The sequence below is a fragment of the Symphalangus syndactylus genome, chromosome 22 (genome assembly GCF_028878055.3).
Source record: "Symphalangus syndactylus isolate Jambi chromosome 22, NHGRI_mSymSyn1-v2.1_pri, whole genome shotgun sequence".
In the NCBI taxonomy this organism is placed as follows: Eukaryota; Metazoa; Chordata; class Mammalia; order Primates; family Hylobatidae; genus Symphalangus; species Symphalangus syndactylus.
Genome location: NC_072444.2, coordinates 65,578,954 through 65,599,458, shown reverse-complemented (window position 1 = coordinate 65,599,458; position 20,505 = coordinate 65,578,954). Strand labels below are relative to the sequence as shown.

The 20,505-nt window shown below is 34.8% G+C and overlaps 1 protein-coding gene across 2 annotated transcripts in view; it reads left to right on the top strand.

Annotated features, from left to right (window-relative positions):
* LRP1B (LDL receptor related protein 1B) overlaps positions 1-20,505 on the top strand; it is a 1,943,477-nt gene that overhangs the window by 1,325,531 nt on the left and 597,441 nt on the right. For both annotated transcript variants that reach the window (XM_055261032.2, XM_063631317.1), the window contains exon 32: positions 16,586-16,735. In XM_055261032.2, coding sequence (XP_055117007.1) covers positions 16,586-16,735 — 150 coding nt within the window. The remainder of the gene's footprint in view (positions 1-16,585; positions 16,736-20,505) is intronic.

Genomic DNA, 20,505 nt, shown 5'->3' with positions numbered 1-20,505 from the left:
CTTGTTCCAGAACTTAGAGGAAAAGCTCTCATTTTTTCTCCACTCAGTACGAAGTTAGCTTTGGATTTATTATATATGGCCTTCATTGTTTGGAGGTCTGATTCTTCTATACCCAGTTTGCTGGGAAGTATTTTTTTTTATCATAAAGGGATGTTGAGTTTTTAAAATGCTTTTTCATCTAAGGAAATGATTATATGTCTTTTGTCCTTCATTCTGTTAATGTGATTTATCACATTTATTAATTTGCATAGGTTGAACCATCCTTGTATCACTGGAATAATTCCCACTTGATTGTGGGGAATAATCTTTTCAATATGTTGTTGAATTTGGTTTGCTAGTATTTTGCTGAAGATTTTTGCATCTATGTTTATTAGGGATATAGTTTTCCTAGTTTTTGTCATGTCTTTGCTTTTAACATCAGGGAAATGCTGGCCTCTTAGAATAGTTTGGAAGTATTCCCTCCACTTCAAGTTTTTTAAGTACATTGAGTAGAATTGGCATTAGTTCTTATTTAAATGAGTGGTATAATTTACTAGTGAAGTCATCAGGTAGGTCCTGTGGTTTTTTTTTGATGGAGTATTTTTTATTCTCATTTAATCTCATTACTCATTACTGGTCTGTTTGTTTTTTCTGTTTCTTCATGGTTCAGTCTTTGTAGGTTGTATATGTTCAGAAATTTATCAATTTATTCTAGGTTTTCCAATTTGTTAGTGTTTAGTTGTTCATAATAGTCCCTAATGATTATATGTATTTATGTGGTATCAGCTGTTATGTCTCCTTTTTTTGTTTCTGATTTTGTCTTTTCTTTTTTTTCCTTAATTAGTCTAGCTAAAGGTTTGTCAATTTTGTCTTTTAAAAAACAGCTTTTTATGTCATTTATCTTTAGTATTATTTTTTAGTCTCAATTGTATTTATTTCTGTTCTGATCTTTATCATTATTTTTCTTCTACTACTTTTGGGATTGGTTTGTTCTTGTCTAGTTCCTTGAGGTGCATCATTGGGATGTTCATTTGAAACCTTTTAACTTTTTGATGTAGGTGTTCATTGTTGTAAACTTCCCTGCTTTTGCTTTATAGCATAGTTTTGGTTTGTTATGTTTCTAATTTTATTTGTTTCAAGAAATTTTTAAAATTTCCCTCTTCATTTGTTCATTGACCCATTGAATATTCAGGAGCATGTTGTTTAATTGTCATGTGTTTGTATCGTTTCTAAAGTTTCTCTTATTATTGAATTCTAGTTTTATTCCATTGTGGTCAGAGAGATGCTTGATACGATTTTGACTTTTTTGAATTTGTTGACACTTATTTTGTGGCCTCACATAGAGTCTATTCTGGAAAATGTTCCATGTGCTGATGAGAAGAATGTGTATTCTGTAGTTGTTGGACAAAATACTCTGTAAATGTCAGTTCGATTCATTTGGTATAGAGTGTAGTTTAACACCACTGTTTCTTGGTTGATTTTCCATCTCAATGATCTGTCAATTACTGAGAGTGAGGTGTTAAATTCCTCCATATTATTGTGTTACAGTCTCTCTCTCCCTTTAGATTTATTAATGTTTGCTTTATATATTTGGGTTCCTTGGTGTTCGATGCATATATATTTAGAATTGTTATATCCTACTAATGAATTGACCTCTTTTTTATTATATGTTGACTTTCTTTGTCTCTTTTTAAGTTTGACTTAAAGTCTGTTTTATCTAATATAAGAATAGTTACTTTTGTTCTGCTTTTGATTTTTATTTACATGGGCTATCTTCTTCTATCTCTTCACTTTCAGCCTATGTATGTCTTTTTATAGGTGAAATGAATTTCATACAGGTAGCATATAGCCTAAATAAAAAAAAGCCTGAATTAAAAAAAATTATTCAGCTGCTTTGTGTCTTTTAAAAATTGGAGAATTTAATCCATTTACATTCAATATTATTTTTGATAAGTAAGCCATTTTGTTACTTGTTTTTAGAGTATTATGAATTTGTATTTATACTTACTTTTAGCAACGAGTTTTAGACCTTCAAATGTTTTCTTTTTGCACGTTAGCATATATATTTTTGTTTGCATATTGAAGAACTCCCTTTAGAATTTTTTTTTGTAAGATGAGTCTAGTGATTGTGAGTTCCCTCAGCTTTTTTTTTTTTTTTTGAGATGGAGTCTTGCTCTTTCACCCAGGCCAGAGTGCAGTGGCACGATCTCGGCTCACTGCAAGCTCCGCCTCCTGGGTTCATGCCATTCTCCTGCCTCAGCCTCCCGGGTAGCTGGGACTACAGGCGCCCGCCACCGTGCCCGGCTAATTTTTTGTATTTTTAGTAGAGACAGGGTTTCACCGTGTTAGCCAGGATGGTCTCGATCTCCTGACCTCGTGATCTGCCTGCCTCGGCCTCCCAAAGTGCTGGGATTACAGGCGTGAGCCACCGCGCCCGGCCCTCCCTCAGCTTTTGTTTGTGTGGGAAAGACTGTATTTCTCTTTCATGTTTGACATAAAGCTTTCTGGGTACAATATTCTTGCTCAGCAGCCTTTCTTCTTTCAGCAATTTAAATACATCACCCCCCTCTCTCCAGGCCTGTATGGTTTCCCTTGAGAAGTCTATCACCAAGTGAATTGGAGCTCCTTTATGTGTTATTTGCTTCTTATCTTTTGATGCTTTTAGGATCCTTGCTTCGTCCTTAACCTTTCAGAATTTGATTATTATATGCTTTGGGATAGTCTTATTTGGGTTGAATCTGTTTGGTGATCTCTGACCTTCCTATAACTAGATATTTTTATCTTTATCTAGGTTTGGTACGTTTTCTGTTATTATTTCTTTGAGTAAGTTTTCTACCCCTTGCTCTTTCTCAACTCCCCTTGTATGCTAATAACTCTTAGATTTACACTTTTGAGGTTATTCTCTATATCTTGCAGGTGTTCTTCATTTCTTTTTATTATTTTTCTTTTTTATCCTTTTACTGTATGTTTTCTGATAGCCTCTCTTTAAGCTTACTTATTTTCTTCCACTTGATCCATTCTGCTGTTGCCTCTAGTGCATTTTTTAGTTCAGCAAACTTGTTTCTCACTTCTAAGATTTCTGTTTGATTTTTTAAATTATTATTTTAATATTTGTTACTTGCTCTGATAAGCTTCCGAATTGATTTTCCACATTTCCTGGAAGTTCAGTGAGTTTCTTCAGAACTACCATTTTGAATTCTTGATCTGAGAGCTCACAAATTGCTGTCTCATTAGGGTTAGTCACTGGCTCTTTGTTTTGTCCATTTGAGGAGGTCTTGGTTCCCTGTTTGCAGTTGTTTCTTATGGATGTAAGTCTATAGCTTTTCATTGAAGGCCTTTACTTGTGTCTGGCTTGTGTTAGTTTTCTAGGGTATGTTTGCTTAGAGTTTCTTTGCAGTCACTTGTAGATCTACTTAATCCTAGATTGATGGCTTGCTTTTTCATTTTTTTTTTTTTTTTTTTTTGGCATTAGATGGCATCTTAATCCCAAATTTGCCTTGGCTTTCACAAGTGTTCAGAACACTTCCGGTCCTGAATTGGAGTGGGGTTCCTAAGGAGGATACCTTGGCTCTGTAGGAGACTGGCTGGGGCTTCATGCTCAGAATACTCATTGAGATTGCCTCCTACAGTGTGTTGCTGCTGAATAGCAACTTTTATTCGGTGTCCCCTTGGCTGAGATAAAGAACAGTGTTTCACAGGTTGGGGTTTCTAATCCCACCTTCCTTCTGTGTCTCCAGCTGCCCTCAGGGGTTTTCTCCCTACAGGCCCTCATGATTCTTCCTGTGGGTCCAGACAGTAATAGTTTTCTTAAAAGGGGATCCAAGATGCTGAGGAAGCTGGCTCTGCCTTAATCTCATTTTTTCCAGCGTAGAAACCATGAGTCTAGGAGGAATCATTCATGTGTGGTGACTGGCAGATTGGGGGAGGGGCTTATGAATAGAAAGGCCCATTTCTCTTACTGTCTGCTCAGAGTTTTTCACTTCTCTATGGCTTCAGGGATCATCTCAGCCTCAGATTTGAGTTCCTGGATATTGCTGGTGATCATCTTGGCACTCAATAATTATTTTTGGTTTTCTGTTGGGGAGAGTGAAGCCATCTGGCTTCTCTTCTGCAATTTTGATGGTGTCAGTCTCTTCAACTGGGACAATTTAAACATGCCAATTACCGTAACATGCACATTTTTGGGATGTGGGATGAAACCAGAACACTCAGAGAAAACCCACACAAACATGGGGAGAACAGGCAAACTCCATACAGACAGTGGCCCCAGGTGGGAATCATTTTTTTTCCTAGTCAATGTTATACTAAAATGTTATTCAAGGACCTGCTGTATATGTATACCTACATATCTGTTATTTGTTGCAAAATTTTGACTTATGAGATCCTGAAAACTGGCTAGTCAAATCTGAAATCCTTGGGCAGGCTGTCACTAAAGACATGCTTGACACTCTCAGGCAGGAGCTGAAGCTGAAGACGACAAAATGAGTTTCTTTGTCAGAGAAACCTCAATTCTGTTCATAAGGCCTTTCAACTGATTGAATCAGGACCATCCAGATTTTTGAGAATGATCTCCCTCACTTAAAGTCAACTGATTGCACATGGTTATCACATCCGCAAAATACTTCCACAGCAACACCCAGGATAGTGTTTGATTGAATAACTAGGTATCACAGCCTAGCCATGTTGACACATAAAAGTAATCATCGCACGTTTTGAACACAAACTTTTCTGTAGTTGTGCAGTGTGACCAAAACTTCCCACTCCAGTCATATTACCCTTCTTTGATATTCTCCCGCTTTTTAGGATCTTTTCACTAATATTACATTTTAACAAGTGATTTTTTTGCCCAGAAATTTCTCCTGTCTCCTCTTAGTTTAGTTCACTCACTCCTGTCTAATAAGCCAAGTGTTATTTTCCAAGAACCCTTCCCTGACCTCTGTGACCAGGTTGAAGTCTTCTAAAACAGACACTTTTAGGACTGTATTTTACTTTTTAGCTCTGTTATCATTTAAATTTTTAATTTGTTTGTTGAATATATGATTACCTACTGCCTCATCAACTAAAAGGGAAGCACCACAAAGCTAGGGACCATATCTGCTTTATTTACCGTTATAGCCTCAACTTATAGCACAATTTTGGCACATAAGTAGATTTTCAATAAAAATTTGTTGAATGAAGTGAATACTGTTTCCTATCCTATAACAAGAGTCTCTCTACAGGATTGACTAAACCTAAGATTTATTGATATGTCTTAGTTGAGTAAGATTAATTTGTGAATGTGTGATATTTAGAAAGAATATTTCCACTGGAAGTGCATACTTGGTGACCTGGATATGGATTCATGTTGCATTTCATTTGATGTATCCGAGGAATAAAAAACATATTAAAGTGCTCTCAGATTTATATTTATACCATTATTTTCTCACATATGGTGTACAAAATATTATGTATATGCACCTGGGTTGCTATGTAAGTGCATGACTAGCTAGGAAGAAAAAGTTGGAAATGTTACACTTCTAAATTTTCTTCTCCACTTATTCCTCTTGCTTTTTCTCTAGCTTCCCCTGTCTAACCCTGTGGCCACTGGGCTCTCATTAGCACCTCAATGACAGATTTCTCATAAAATTGAAGAACAGGCAGAAATAAATATAGTCATATTATCTACTTATTGATGAATCTTCTTAGCACAGGAAATAAAGATGAAATCAAAAAATTTTTACAGTAATCCCTCATTTATTTCAACCCTATTAATTGTAATTTTTGATCTATCCCCAAAGGCCTCATATAGATTAAACCAGATTAAAAGTACAGTGCATAGTAAGTTTTTTTTTAAAAGTTAGAGTATTTTCACTGTGCGTGCCTCAACCATTTTCTTAAAATATATTTAAGAGCTTATATTTCTTACTAATTAAGAGAAAATACTAAAGAATTTCAGATTATTGTGTTTCCTATTTTTTAAATTTTTTTTATTCCTTTTGCTATTTTTTTAAACTTTTGTTTTAGGTTCGGAGGTACTTGTGAAGGTTTGTTATATAGGTAAACTCATGTCATTGAGGTTTGTTGTTCAGATTATTTCATCGCCCAGGTCTTAAACCTAGTACTCAAGAGCTATTTTTTTCTGCTCCTCTCCCACCCTCCTCCCACCTTCCACCCTCAAGTAGAATCCAGTGTCTGTTGTTCCCTTCTTTGTGGTCATGAGTTCGCATCATTCAGCTTTCACTTATGAGTAAGAACATGTATTGTTTGGTTTTCTGTTCCTGTGGTAGTTTGCTAAGGATAATATTTTACTATTATTTTTTTCTGTCCTTCTGAATAATTTACAACTGCTATGCAAATAATTGGATAAAATATTTCTGTGTTTTATATATAAACTGAAACTACTACATAATGTAGAATCAAAGTTGTTTCACAAGGAAACACTTGACATAGGATATTTGAAATACTCTAAGTAGTCCATGTCATGGTAATACCACTTTAAAAGATTCCTTCAGAACTACTCCACTGAGTGATTTCTAAAATGGAATTTTACTGTACTGTGAATGGATATATGAATGTGTGAAAAAATAAATACAAACCTGTTGTTGCTGGCATACATGATCATCACACCATGAAATGCTTAAATACATAGGGCATTAATCACTGCATTATTTACTCATTGTAATTTCATTTACTTATTGCAAGCAATTATTGTAATTATTATTTAATGATAAGTCTGTGTGAGCTCTGGCTCAAACTGTCTACAATATTCCTTAAATTTCAGTGAAGAAAATTAAACAATTAAGAAAAGAAGAGCCACTGTTCAATTGAATTTCTTCTCGTGCATATTGTTGCCAGATTATACATTTTAATTTTTTTTCCAGAATGTGAGGAGAAAACACTATATTCTGCCTGGTAAAAATGGAGCAGCATTAATTAGCAAATAGCAATTATTACCTAACACCCTTTATAGTACCTGTATTCTCATCATGAGGCCACACCGTTGTGTCTGCATGCACTTATCAAGATCTTTCATATGGTAGAACCAGGATCACTCTGGCAACAAAAATAATATAATTATAGTGACTACTTTTTAAGCTCTTGTAATATATCAGCCACTTTCAAAATGCTTTGCATTAATCATCTCATACCAATTATTTCTGAAAGAAGTTCTTTTCCTTCCCTTATAGATTCAGAAACTGAGTCTTGTTGAAAGAAGATAGTCTACGATGAAAGCTGGGATTCAAATCCAAGTTTATTTGCTTCCAAAACCATATTAAATCTTAATCATTATGCTGTGCCCAGAGAGGCTGATTTCATATAGCAATTACTTGACCTCAGCAAAGATCAGGGAATAAAGCTGATACTTTTCAAGCATGGAATGTGGGAAAGGGGAAAATCCAGAACTAGCTTATTTCTAAGAAATGTGGACCCAGTTAGGACACAACAGTTGACTTTTCTAAGCAGCCAGGAGTATGCAAGAACCAATTTCACCTCTTAGCCAATTGTGCCTCACAATTAATTATTTCTGAATCTTTAATTGCTTTGCAATGGCAATGCCACTGATACACTAGACTTTCTAGTTTGAGGAATTGTTTTTATATTGCAATTCACTGACTTCCCTTGCTTGTTTGCTGTTAAATCCACATGTGACATACTTAAAATAGAAGTGCATTATAATCATATGAAAACGCTCAGCTTGGCATTTTATGAGTATGTGTCACTAAAGACTGAGTAATTGCAGCCTTCAGGCAATTTAGGCTGAATAACTTTGTTTCTGTTAAATACAAATCAACATCAGCATTCCAGTTATCCATTGTTGAGCTAAATATTCTCAATTAAGATGTATTACTCAGTCTTGGATACATTAAATGCTTAGAGCAGTTTACATATCAGAGGATTTTACTTTACTGCTTACAGTGATATCTATGTTTAAAATGCCGTTATATTATGAATTTTATCCCTTAAGCCTCATATAAAGGAACTTGGCTTGTCAATCAACATTACCCTTCATGGATATTCTTAGGAATGTTTTGTACTATATATTTTTATTTCTTTGATGTTTCCCCTTTATTCTTTTTTTTTTTTTTTTTTTTGAGATGGAGTCTCACTCTGTTGCCCAGGCCGGAGTGCAGTGGCGCAGCTTGTCTCAGTGCAACCTCTGCCTCCCAGATTCAAGCAATTCTCCTGCCTTAGCCTCCTGAGTGGCTAATTTTGTATTTTTAGTAGAGATGGGGTTTCACCATATTGTCCAGGCTGGTCTTGAACTCCTGACCTTGTGATCCACCCGCCTCGGCCTCACAAAGTGCTGGGATTATAGGCGTGAGCCATGGCACCCGGCCTGCCCTTTATTTTCAGTGTAATCCCAATTGAAAGTTATTTGTTTACTTAAACTTGAAGTACATCTTCTTGAAATCTACCAGGCATTTTCTATTACTTTATTCCAACTCATACACTGTATGAAGTTGATTGTGAATTATATTCGTAGATAACATTCTTAAGCACTTTTTCCCACATCAAAATAAAATAAGGAACCTCAGTTTTTAGAAGTGAATTTTTTTAAAAAAGTCCTGGATATGTTTCCTTGTTCAATATTATTCATTTCTGTTATTGATATATACTTATTACTCAGCACAATCACTTTTATTATGTAAGAAGCACATTCCATTTAAGACTGCACATCTCAAAAGAAATGTTACAAATAGGTTACAAAAAAAGCCGGAGAAGTTGACAAACTAATATTATAATTACATATGCTAACACACACAAATAATTTAAATATATTACACTTTCATCTGATTATTCATTTACTCATTTAATTCAAATATTATTAAGTTGGGGGTGCGGGGGAGGTAATTTTTTAAAAAGGTTATGAAGTGACCACTAGGTACTAGACCCTGAAAATAAAACCTGGTACCATCCTCAAGGAGGACATAGTTCAGTGAAGGAAAAAAAAATCACTGATAATTAAAAGCCATTTGAATGAGATTTTTAGTAGAGTTAAACAAAGCAAAAACACTCAATGTTTTTCATGAGTACTATGCTCATCATACAGGTAAGATAAGTAGACACTGATAATAAACAACAAATATTTTGCAGGGAGGAAAATTAGAAAAAAGAATTGTAACCAAATTGATGATATTTTGAAATTGCTACAGGATCTTGAAAAAAAAATACTTTTTTTTTTTTTAAAGAAGCAACAGAAAGAGGAGGGGCTTTCCTTATTCTCAGCAGAAAAGAAAAGCAGGCATAAAAGACATGATGATGATATGTGCAAGAGGATGATATGTGTACAAAACTGTGAATTTTTCTATATGCATAGCAAATCTAACATAAGGAAATATTTAGCATTATGTTGTCAGGAACTACAGTTTAAAAATATTTAAGTGACACAATCCAGTGCTTTAAAAATATTTTGTTCTATTTTACTTACCAAGCTATAAAATATAGTTTTGGAAAATTATAAAACTATAGGTATTAAAGCTTTTAAAATGCTTTTAAAAGAAAACACTTAAAGAAATAATTTCATTGATTCTGGTTTTTCCTCTGTTTCTGTGTGTGTTATTTTCACAAGGCATATAAGATTTGCTACTCATCAGGGGCTCGGGATATGGATAAACTGTCCGAGGTAAAATGAGTTATGGTAGGAAGGACGGAGGAAATGTTGAAATCTTACCTTGAATAAGATAAGTAGTAAGGGATCAGTTGACTACTTTAGCCCTGTAACTGACAGGGTGAAATGAAAAGGGTAATTTCCAGGAAGCATTTAGATCATGTTAAGATAAAGGCAGTATACTCTGACTAGTTGTTGAATAATGTGCTTTTAAAAAAATTAATGTAGGCTGGGCGTGGTGGCTGATGCCTGTAATTCCAGCACTTTGGGAGGCTGAGTTGGGCGGATTACTTCAGGCCAGGAGTTCAAGACTAGCCTGGCCAAGGTGGCAAAAGCTGTCTTTACAAAAAATATTTAATACAAAAAATTAAAAGGGCGGTATAGGAGGCTGAAGCAAGAGAATCACTTGAGCCTGAGAGGCAGAGGTTGCGGTCAGCCGAGATCATGCCACTGCACTCCAGCCTGGGCGACAGAGTGAGACTCTGTCTTGAAAAAATAATAATAATAATTTAAAGGTTTATATACACATTCTTGTGTGAAGATTAGTTTTTATTTCTCTGAGATAAATTCCCAGGAATGCAATACTGGGTCACATTGCATTAGTGTGCTCAATTTTATAAGAAACTGTCAAATTGTTTCCTAGAGTGGTTTTATCATTTTACATTCCCACTAGCAATGTGTATCAGTGATCCAGTTCTCTGTATCCTTGTTGGCATTTAGTGTTCTCACTGCTTTTTATTTTAGCTATTCTAATAGATATATAGTGTATCTTATTGTCAGTTAAAAACACTTTTATTTCTTCTAGACTTTAGGTTGTTTATGACAATTTTCATTTTAATTTGCATTTTCCTATGATATTGAACACCTTTTTATGTGTTTATTTGCCATTTGTATGTATTATTCTGTGAAATATTTCTTCTCTGTTCTCTTTTCTGTGAAATTTTCTTCTCTGTTCTAGTCAACATGCTCCATGTCTTTTGCCCATTTTTGAATTGCATTTTTTTTAACTATTGAGTTTTGAAAGTTCTTTCGTTGATGCTTACCTTTTCTTGGATGCATGGATTGCAAATATTTACTCCCAGACTAAATCATGTCTTTTATTACTTTTCACAGACCAAAAGTTTCTAATTTTGATGTGCTTGTTTTATAATTGAGAGAATATTGTGATTATGAATGAAGTACATAATCTCAAAATTTTTAGTAATTAGATTATCTCCAAATTATCAGTTATGGGATTACCAGAGAGATGGTTGCAAGCTTTAGAATAGAGGCTTAGCTTGAAAGGGAAATATAAACATTTATACCACTCATAAATCTAGCTAACATTTACATCATGCTTTCCATGTGTCAGACACAATTGTTTGAGGCATTATTCTTATCATTACCACCTCACAATGGTGGAGTAGCCAGGGCTAGGCTGCCAGAAATACTTAGACAAGGCAACTGAAGGCTGACATCTTAGATTTGTGTTCATTCACAGAGAAGCCAGGGATGGAACAGAAAAAGTGCTTGGGTTTCCTCAGTACATTCCTTTTTTTTTTGAGACAGAGTCTCGCTCTGTTGCCCAGGCTGGAGTGCGGTGGCATGATTTCAGCTCACTGCAACCTCCACCTCCTGGGTTCAAGCAATTCTCCTGCCTCAGCCTCCTGAGTAGCTAAAACTACAGGCGTGTGCCACCACACCTGGATAATTTTTTTGTGTTTTTAGTAGAGATGGAGTTTTGCCATGTTGGCCAGGCTGGTCTCAAACTCTCAACTGAAAGTAATCCACCCGTCTTGGCCTCCCAAAGTGCTGGGATTACAGGCATGAACCACAGTGCCCAGCCAGCACATCCATTCTTTACCCAGCAAAACCCAAATATTCTCAGGATGGATAAAGCATTTCTTGAGATAGCCTAATAGTGAATACATCCCCATGTAATAACTAGCCTCCAACAGAGCTAAAGTTTTAATGTTTCCAAAACAGTTCTGCCCCAGGAATAGGAATAGTCATGCCATTTCTGATGAAGCCTGAAAAAATGTTCATTTTGGGGTATTTGGAATATTATAATTCTTCTACAGGTATAGCATGTGATGTAACTTATTGGTATTTCTCTATGTTTTGTGTGTTTTCAATGACCAGTTTCTAAAACTTTCACAGTCCCAGAAGTAGAAGGAGTTGTTTTGTACTGTCTGAAGTTAGTGCCAGAAAAAGAATATTTAGAAGATTTTGATTATATTTATTATACCTGTGTAGAGGCCTGGAAGTTAATCCTCTACATTTCAATATTCATAGTGTGTCTATTTCCCGTATCTACATCTCTACCATTCCCTTGTCCCCAAAGATTTCACCATTGTGATACTCTTTCCAGCAAAATTTAAATGGCCCAGTTGAATTTACTAAAATATTACATTTGAAAACTTATAAAAATATGCAATGTTTAAAATAATTTTTTAAAAATTGTGTATCACAGAATTACCTGGAGAGATATTTTAAAAATACTGAGGCCAATGACCAGCCCAAACTAATTAAACTGAAATTTTGTGGACTGGGGCTCTGGGATCAATATTTTAAAATAACTTTCCAGATAGTTATAATTCCCAGCTAGGGATAAGAATTTTGAAGTTAAATTTGCTAAGTGATGGAAACGTATTAAAAATTATCTATTGAAAGCCTTAATTCTTTTTTTTTTTTTTTTTTTTTTTTTTTTGAGAGGGAGTCTCGCTCTGTCACCCAGGCTGGAGTGCAGTGGCGCAATTTTGGCTCACTGCAACCTCCACCTCCTGGGTTCACGCCATTCTCCTGCCTCAGCCTCCTGAGTAGCTGGGACTGCAGGTGCCCGCCACTGTGCCCGGGTAATTTTTGGTATTTTTAGTAGAGACAGGGTTTCCCCGCGTTGGCCATGATAGTCTCCATCTCCTGACCTCGTGATCCGCCCGCCTCGGCCTCCCAAACTGCTGGGATTACAGGCGTGAGCCACCGCGCCCAGCCGAAAGCCTTAATTCTTAATTTGTAACATTCCTTTTTTGTACCCTTGCATTTTTATTTTAACTACATATTGCATAGTATATTTATTTAATTTTGAGCCACTTAGAAAAGAAATGAGACACACAAAATGAAATGCCTAGTCTTAATTGCAGCAACACTTAAAACTTAATAAACTTAATTTTTTCAGTAACATATGAAATACTGTATGTGTAGGTAAATTACATTATTTAAAAATATTTAGTTTCTTACATTAATATGTAGAATATTTCTATTATGAGAGAAATTACATAATTTTTGCAATTTTCATTGTCTCAATAAAAATTAAGCTGGCCTATTTAAATCAAAATATTCAAATAAAATAATATATAAAGGAAAATTTGGGACTGATAATAAGGAATGTTACAATTAAAGCATAAGGACTAACTGTATTTTTATAAAAATAGAAAAGATAGGTAAAAAACATACATTTTTCTTTTCATAAAGTTTTTTCTCAATTTAAATGGTGACTAATTTTTTTTATATACTTACTATGTTATTTGATCTAGATTTCCTCTTTTGATAGCCAGATTCAGATGATTTCAAAAATTAGTTAAATATGTCTTATAAAAACAAGACTACGTTACAACTGATACATTTTTCAGACAGATTCTATTGCCCTTTTGAAGATTTTCAAATTTCAGTCACCCATTCTGAGGATCCTTTAGTACAGACATAATTATATTTCTTTGCATAGGTTCCAGGATAATTTTATAAATATGCTCACGTTTGACCTGTTTTCTCGTGGGTATTGATTTAGCATTATAAAATCACTGAGTAGTTTTAATTGCATTAAACAATTATTTGTTCACTGCCTAGTGATTCATTTTTTAAAATATTAGCATAACAGAGAACTGATTCAAAAATTATTCCAACATCATGTATACCAATTAATCATTTAGTGTTGTTAGGACTTAAGTGAATGATAATAACAAAATGAAAAATCTAATGATGCAAAATCATTTACATTAATAAACTTCAGAGACATGTATTATACTTCTACATATATCTATACTATGAATATAAAGCAAATGTCACCAGTTTTTAAAAATCATAATGGGATTTGTAGAGCATTGCAATTCTATTTTATGAACCTGAGAATAAGTGTACCCAAGAACATTTAAGGGTTAAGCTAATATATTTAACAGGAAAGAAGATATATGGAGGGAGTTACGTGATATGCATCACATGCCTATATATATATATAGAGAGAGAGATTAATATAGAAATTTTAAATATCATTTTTGTGAATCTTAAACCTATTAATTTGAAGCTATTCAATCTTAAAATTAATTTAAATATTTAAGCCATACTAAGTAGAGCTGTTGAATCATTGCTCTTCCTCTATACTTGTTACAGTATCTGGGTATAAGTAGTACGTTAAAAAAATTCAGTTGGGGCCAGGCGTGGTAGCTCACGCCTGAAATCCCAGCACTTTGGGAGGCCGAGGTGGGTAGATCATGAGGTTAAGAGATCGAGACCATCCTGGCCAACATGGTGAAACCCCATCTCTACTAAAAATACAAAAATTAGCTGGGTGTGGTGGCACATGCCTATAGTCCCCGCCACTTGGGAGGCTGAGGCAGGAGAATCGCTTGAACACGGGAGGTGGAGGTTTCAGTGAGCTGAGATCATGCCACTTCTCTCCAGCCTGGCGACACAGTGATACTCTGCCTGAAAAAAAAAAAAAAAAAAAAAAAATTCAGTTGGGAAGATAACTAAACTTTCCTAGGCAGAACTCTTTGAAAACAAGCTATAGTTTCAAAATGGAATTAATAGTCTGTCCATTTATTTGATGTTTATTAATTTTCTTGTTTATTCTAGTCATCATGCTAGACAGCAAATATAATAAGATGACTATGACAAAACCTCTTTCCTCTAGGCACAGTCCAGAAGCAAAGACGTTGAATAATAGACTCTGGTGAACTCAGATCCAGAAAAAAAAAAAAAAGGGAGACAAAATTCTTCCCTCTGAAGCCCCGTCTTCACTAAATTGCTTGGCCTTGTGTATTGCATTGATTTAGGAGGTTTTGTTTTATTTTGCTTAAACTTCCCATATACTCCCTAGCTTCTTCCCTCATTTTAGATGTAAACTTTATATTGTAGAATCACATACATATGGAAAAGTAAACCATCCTAAATATATGGCTTGACAAATGTTGATTAAATGAGCTTGCCTATATAACCAGTGCCCAGATCAAGACACAGAATTTAATTAGAAACACAGTAGCCCTGTGGCCAGTCATTACCTTACATTCCACACATGTCCTGACTCTGAGCATAATCTAGCTTTACCTTGTTCCTATAGAACCATAAACTTATTGAAAGAAAAAGAAAAAAAATAGAACTAGGCGAGGTGGCTCACACCTGTAATTCCAGCAGCTCAGGAGGTTGAGGTGGGAGGATTGCTTGAGCCCAGGATTTCAAAGCTGCAGTGAGCTATGATTGTGCCACTGCATTCTAGCCTGGGCAACAGAGTGAGACCCCAACTCTCAGAAAAAAAAAAAAAAAGAGGGTCTAATCCATAGAGATAAATGCCTATAACGATTCACATTCTTTGTCCTGGGAATCCCTGTAGTTGAGAATTATTAGGCTATATTTGACCTTTTCTCAGTGCACTTGAATCTGTGTGTCTCTTCAGTCATCTGCCCTTCCTTCTTTTCATCTTTTTTTTTTTTTTTAAGGGAATTATTTGTGATTTGTTCACTTTATTCTCTGAGAGAGATCCCAGGAACACTTGGTTGCATTGTGTGCCTGAGTATATGCCCACATGCACTTTTCCATGAGTAGTTATGGATCACAGAAGGTCAACATGGTTCTACAGAGTTATTGTTAAAAAGTGGATACTGATTCTGCTGAACATGCCAGTAGTTAAGTAGATGTGTGCCAAGGACCTTTAGAAAACAAAAAGTACCTACCCTGAGACCTCTGACAATGATGGCCACCACTATAATATGTGAAATTGCCCATAAAATACAATAAAGCCTACCCTTACCTCAGTGACACACTCGAGATTAGGGTCTTAAGCCATTGGCTTGATTCACTCACTTGCCAAATGGTTTATCTCCCCCATATCAGCCTCCAAATGAGCTCAATTTAATTCTGTGCTTTGGTAAAATTACTATTTGCTGAAAATCTTCCATTTTTGGATTTACTTGAAGAGGGATGAAATCACCAATTTAAATCTGTAACTGCCTAAGTAAATTTTATGGAAAATAGATGAGTAATTATAAATTTCATCAGTTAAATTAGTATCCCAAATGAGTCATTACGCATTAAAACTTTCTGAGGCAAAGTGGCATAATGAAGAGGGCAGGCACTCAATTTGGAAACAGAAACTTTCAAAAAATATCTGGAATGTCCACTAACTAGCTGTGAACACAGATTTCTTATCTACTCTAGGTACTATTTTTTGTTTCTGTAAAATGGAGCTGTCATTTCTCTCAGTGACACAGATTATGTTGGTAATCCATAGAGATAACTGTTAAGTGCCTATAAAAGTATAACGTTTCTCTGTCAGTTGAAACTGTTTATGTTGGCTGGGTGCCATGGCTCATGCCTGTTATCTCAGCAGTTTGGGAGGCCAAGGTGACAGGATCCCTTGAGCCCAGGAGTTCAAGACCAGCCTGCGCAAAATAGTGAGCCCCTTTTATTAAAAATATAAAAATAAAAATTAGCTGGGCATAGTGGTGCACATTTGTAGTCCTAGCTCCGCAGGAGGCTGAGATGGGAGGATTGCTTAAGCCTGGGAGTCTGAGGCTGCAGTGAGCTATAATTGCACCACTGCACTCCAGTCTAAATGTCAGAGTGAGACCCTAATTTTTTAGTGTCTCTAAAAAATTAACAGAAAACCCAAAACAGTATATGTGTATTTCCCTATTAGCCAGATCTTATTTGTAAAGACAAAAATCTGAGCTTTCAACTTATTTTTTCCCCCTCAAATCCAGTGGTGCTAGGTGAATATTATAACATAAGTGGCTATCATTATGTTTAAGTTGTAAAATTTAATTACAGGTCTATCGATAGACTATGTGGAAAACAAGCTTTATTGGATCAGTTCGGGGAATGGAACCATAAATAGATGCAACCTGGATGGTGGTAATTTAGAAGTAATCGAGTCAATGAAAGAAGAATTAACAAAAGCTACAGCCCTAACCATCATGGGTAAGTGAAATTCTTCTATAGCTCGGTTGCTTTGTATTGATTGGGGGCTGATTTATTATGACCTGTTAAAAGCTTAGGAAAGTTACTGCTCCATTAACACCAGAACTATATTCAAATTGAACACTTCTATGAGGTTTTCTTCTCTTCCTTCTTTTCCTCTTTAGCAAACAGACTTACAGGATTATCCAGATCAGAAACTTAGTGTTAGCAATACTAACATTACTGTTACTGATTCTTGGCTTACTATGACTTGTATTATTTTACAATTGTTATTTTCTGTGTTCTACTACAGTCCTCTAAAGTCTAAGGGCCTAGTGCATTTGTCACAGTAAAGTCAAACCTGGCTTACCTCCATTTAATAAAGAATAGCTTGATCCATAGGTAGAATTCAAAAGACAAGACAACAGGGTCCATTTGACCAATGATTGAAATAATTTCCCATTGAATAATTCTTTTCAGTATTTTGGAGCGAGTAGAGATTTTACTTATTTGAGTGTTATTTCCGTTCCTTTGATTCAATCTTCTAGGGAAAAAAAGGTGCCAAGTAGGTAAAATGATTAGGAAGCTAAAAGGGAGGTATGGCTTCCATGGAGCAAATAATTAACCTCTACTATATTGATATTAGAAGCTAATTTTTAAAATGTAAGTTTCAGTTTAAAAAGGTAGTTTGAATTTTTCAAAAGATGTTAAGAGTGGATGCACAAAGAAGAGCTCTTTGTTGAGGATGGCTGAGTTTTGATTTAGTGAATGGCTGGCTCTAAGCTGAAGTTCGTGGTAGGTGAGGGGTGTGAGGATTGGCTAATCTACAAAGAATTTCAGTAATTGCATTTGGTTACAGGATAATAATCAGAAAATTATTTAATATTTATAATTCTGAATATTGTGATATATTCAGAATAATTTTTAAAAACATACAATTTATGAAAAGCCCATTTGAATACATTTTTACATTTATTTATATAGGTAAAAATTTATGCCTTTTAATTCTATATTCTAAATCTTTTAGCCATTTTACTGTTTCTCAGGTTTGTGAGGTTTTTTTTTGTTGTTGTTGTTGTTGTCTTATTTTTTTCTGGTAGTGAATGTTCATGAGTATATGTTAATAAGTAAACAGTTGTTAATTGAGACAGATTTGGAAATTCATTTTCTAGACAAAAAATATTTTTATCATCTTTGATTTTCAATTAAATTAAAAATATCTAGATGAAAGTGAACAAGGTTTAAATGTTGCAAATTTTATTTAAGAATGAGTCTTCCTCTCTCGTGAAGGAAAGAGAAAAAGAGATTGTTTTAACAAACTTTAAGTGTTAAGATAATCTCTATTTCGATTTTTATTATGGGGAAATATAGACATTAAAATATCTGCCTATATCACAAAGTTGTGAGAATCACTTGAAGTTCTAAATGAATGTACTTTTTGAAAAGTAGAGTTCTATGGAAATGTCAAAATTGACATCCGATGCCTACTACTTTGGTCCTTAAAGCACTCTCTCTGTTTCCCTAGTTGGGAATTTCCAGATATGTGATAGAATAGTTTATCAAATGTTTAGTGTTTTTCATTTGCTTAAGCTTATTCTTAAATTGTTGTCCTTCTGCTATACCTTTTACTTATTTGTTTTTTCTAAATTATTTCTTAGAATCAGTGTTTTTTTTTTTTAAATAGTTTTTCTTCGGATGAGGAATTTAAATGTGTAAAAGACAAATCATCTTGTATTTAAGTCTCCAATTTTCTTTTTGAGTCTTTGGGCAATTTCTGTGCTATTTATATAGCATTATATTGACATTCTTTTCATTGTATATATCCAGAAGTTACATATGTATAAAACAAAGGATTGTACTTGACAAAAAGGTTATTTTACAGTAGGAATTTATTGACAATTATTTTATGGTGTCTATAAGATGACTTTTTTTAAAAAAACAGAATATATTACTCAGTATTGGAAAATGAACAATAATATTTTGTCTTATGAGTCTTTGTACATATTTTAAATAAAAATAAGCAGAGTTTAAATTCTGAAAGCAGTTGAGTAAGCTGCAACAGTCTCTAAATCATCACCCACATTATGTTTTCAAAAACTGATTTCTAATGTACTTTATGAAACCCAAACTAGCAAATAGCATAACCAATGAACTCAATAAATTAGAGGGAAGGTGTTAAAAATCTTGCATAACATTTCAAGGAAAGTCAGTGACTTTTAAGGGAAAAAAAGTATAATAAAATTGTTGCCTTGTAGAACTATTTAAGGCTTTATAAAGGTTTATTTCTGCTAATATTGCTGCTGACCATGTTCTGAGTAGGAAATGAATACTAAACTTACAGAGCTCAATGCTGTAAATATAGTATCAAAAAATGGAGCAGGTGTCTATCTTAGCAAAAAATAAAGTCTGTTAGGTTTGTCGACTGATAAATGGAAGAAGGAGAAAGTATGAGTGAGATCGTAACGCCCATATGGTGACAATGCTGTGAATCTGATATGACATCAGCTTTGTAGAGGAACCCTGCCTTGTAGAAATTAAAATTCTCTTAACAAGTAAATTGCTGTGTAAGTATACCCCTTTTTGCCACCATAATTTGAGTAGCCCTGAAATACAAAGAATAAATATATATATTAAAAAAAAAAAAACCCTCTTGGCCAGGCACAGTGGCTCGCGCCTGTAATCCCAGCACTTTGGGAGGTTGGGGTAGGCAGATCACGAGGTCAGGAGTTCAAGACTAGCCTGGTCAATATAGTGAAACCCCATCACTACTAAAAATACAAAAAAATTAGCCAGGCATGGTGGCGGGTGCCTGTAATCCCAGCTACTTGGGAGGCTGAGGCAGGTGAATCGCTTGAACCCAGGAGGTGGAGGTTGCAGTGAGCCGAGATCGCACCATTGCACTCCAGCCTGGGTGACAGTGCGAGACTCAGCTTCAAAACAAACAAAAAGCCTCTTAATGCCTCTACTGGCAATATGTTAACTGGACATATCAAAATACACTTAGCAGTCTGAGAATTTAAAATTTAAAGTACATCACCAAAGAGAATCGGGGAGGAGTCTCTATAACATTTTCTGGCTTGGCTTTAAACTTACTCTTCTCCTCAGGGTTCTCCTTCTTTCAAAACCTCCACCCTTTCTCTTTGAGAAGAGAAAAAAAAATGTGATGGCCTACTTGCTGCTGAGGCTGAATACTATAGTCATATAAAAAAAAGCAATGAAAAAGTAAAACACAGGAACCTCACCAATATCCAGGGGATTACTGAAGACTGCAGTTACAAATGATTAAGAAGAAATTTGTCTACAGTGATCCTGAAATTACACATCCAGAAAACAAGTCATTGTACTATGAAGTGATTAGTATATACAAGTGTATGATAGTTCCCCAAAGAGGCTACATAGGTGCTGAATGACAAGTAACTAAAAGTTTGTCTTTCACTAAAATTTAAGAGTAGTTTATCCTAAAGCTATGTTAAAAAAAAAATCTCTTTGAACACTTTGCACAAGTTTTTAAACCTCAAGGATTATAAATTGGAACCACTCGAGGCTCTTAGTTTTACTTAGAATAGTACCCAGATCAAAATAAAGCAATTATTTGATGACTCAGTCAAGACCTGTAAACCGAGATATGTTTCATAAACACTTTGCTATTTCTCCTTTTAATAAGTAGAGCTTTGCTTTCTTTCCTTTGAGTGTGGGTAATGTCTCATTTTTAATGAAGAGTGTAAGGCAGAAGTGATGATATGTGGCTTTGGGGACAAAGTCATAAAAAGCATGAGCTTCTTTGCCCTCTC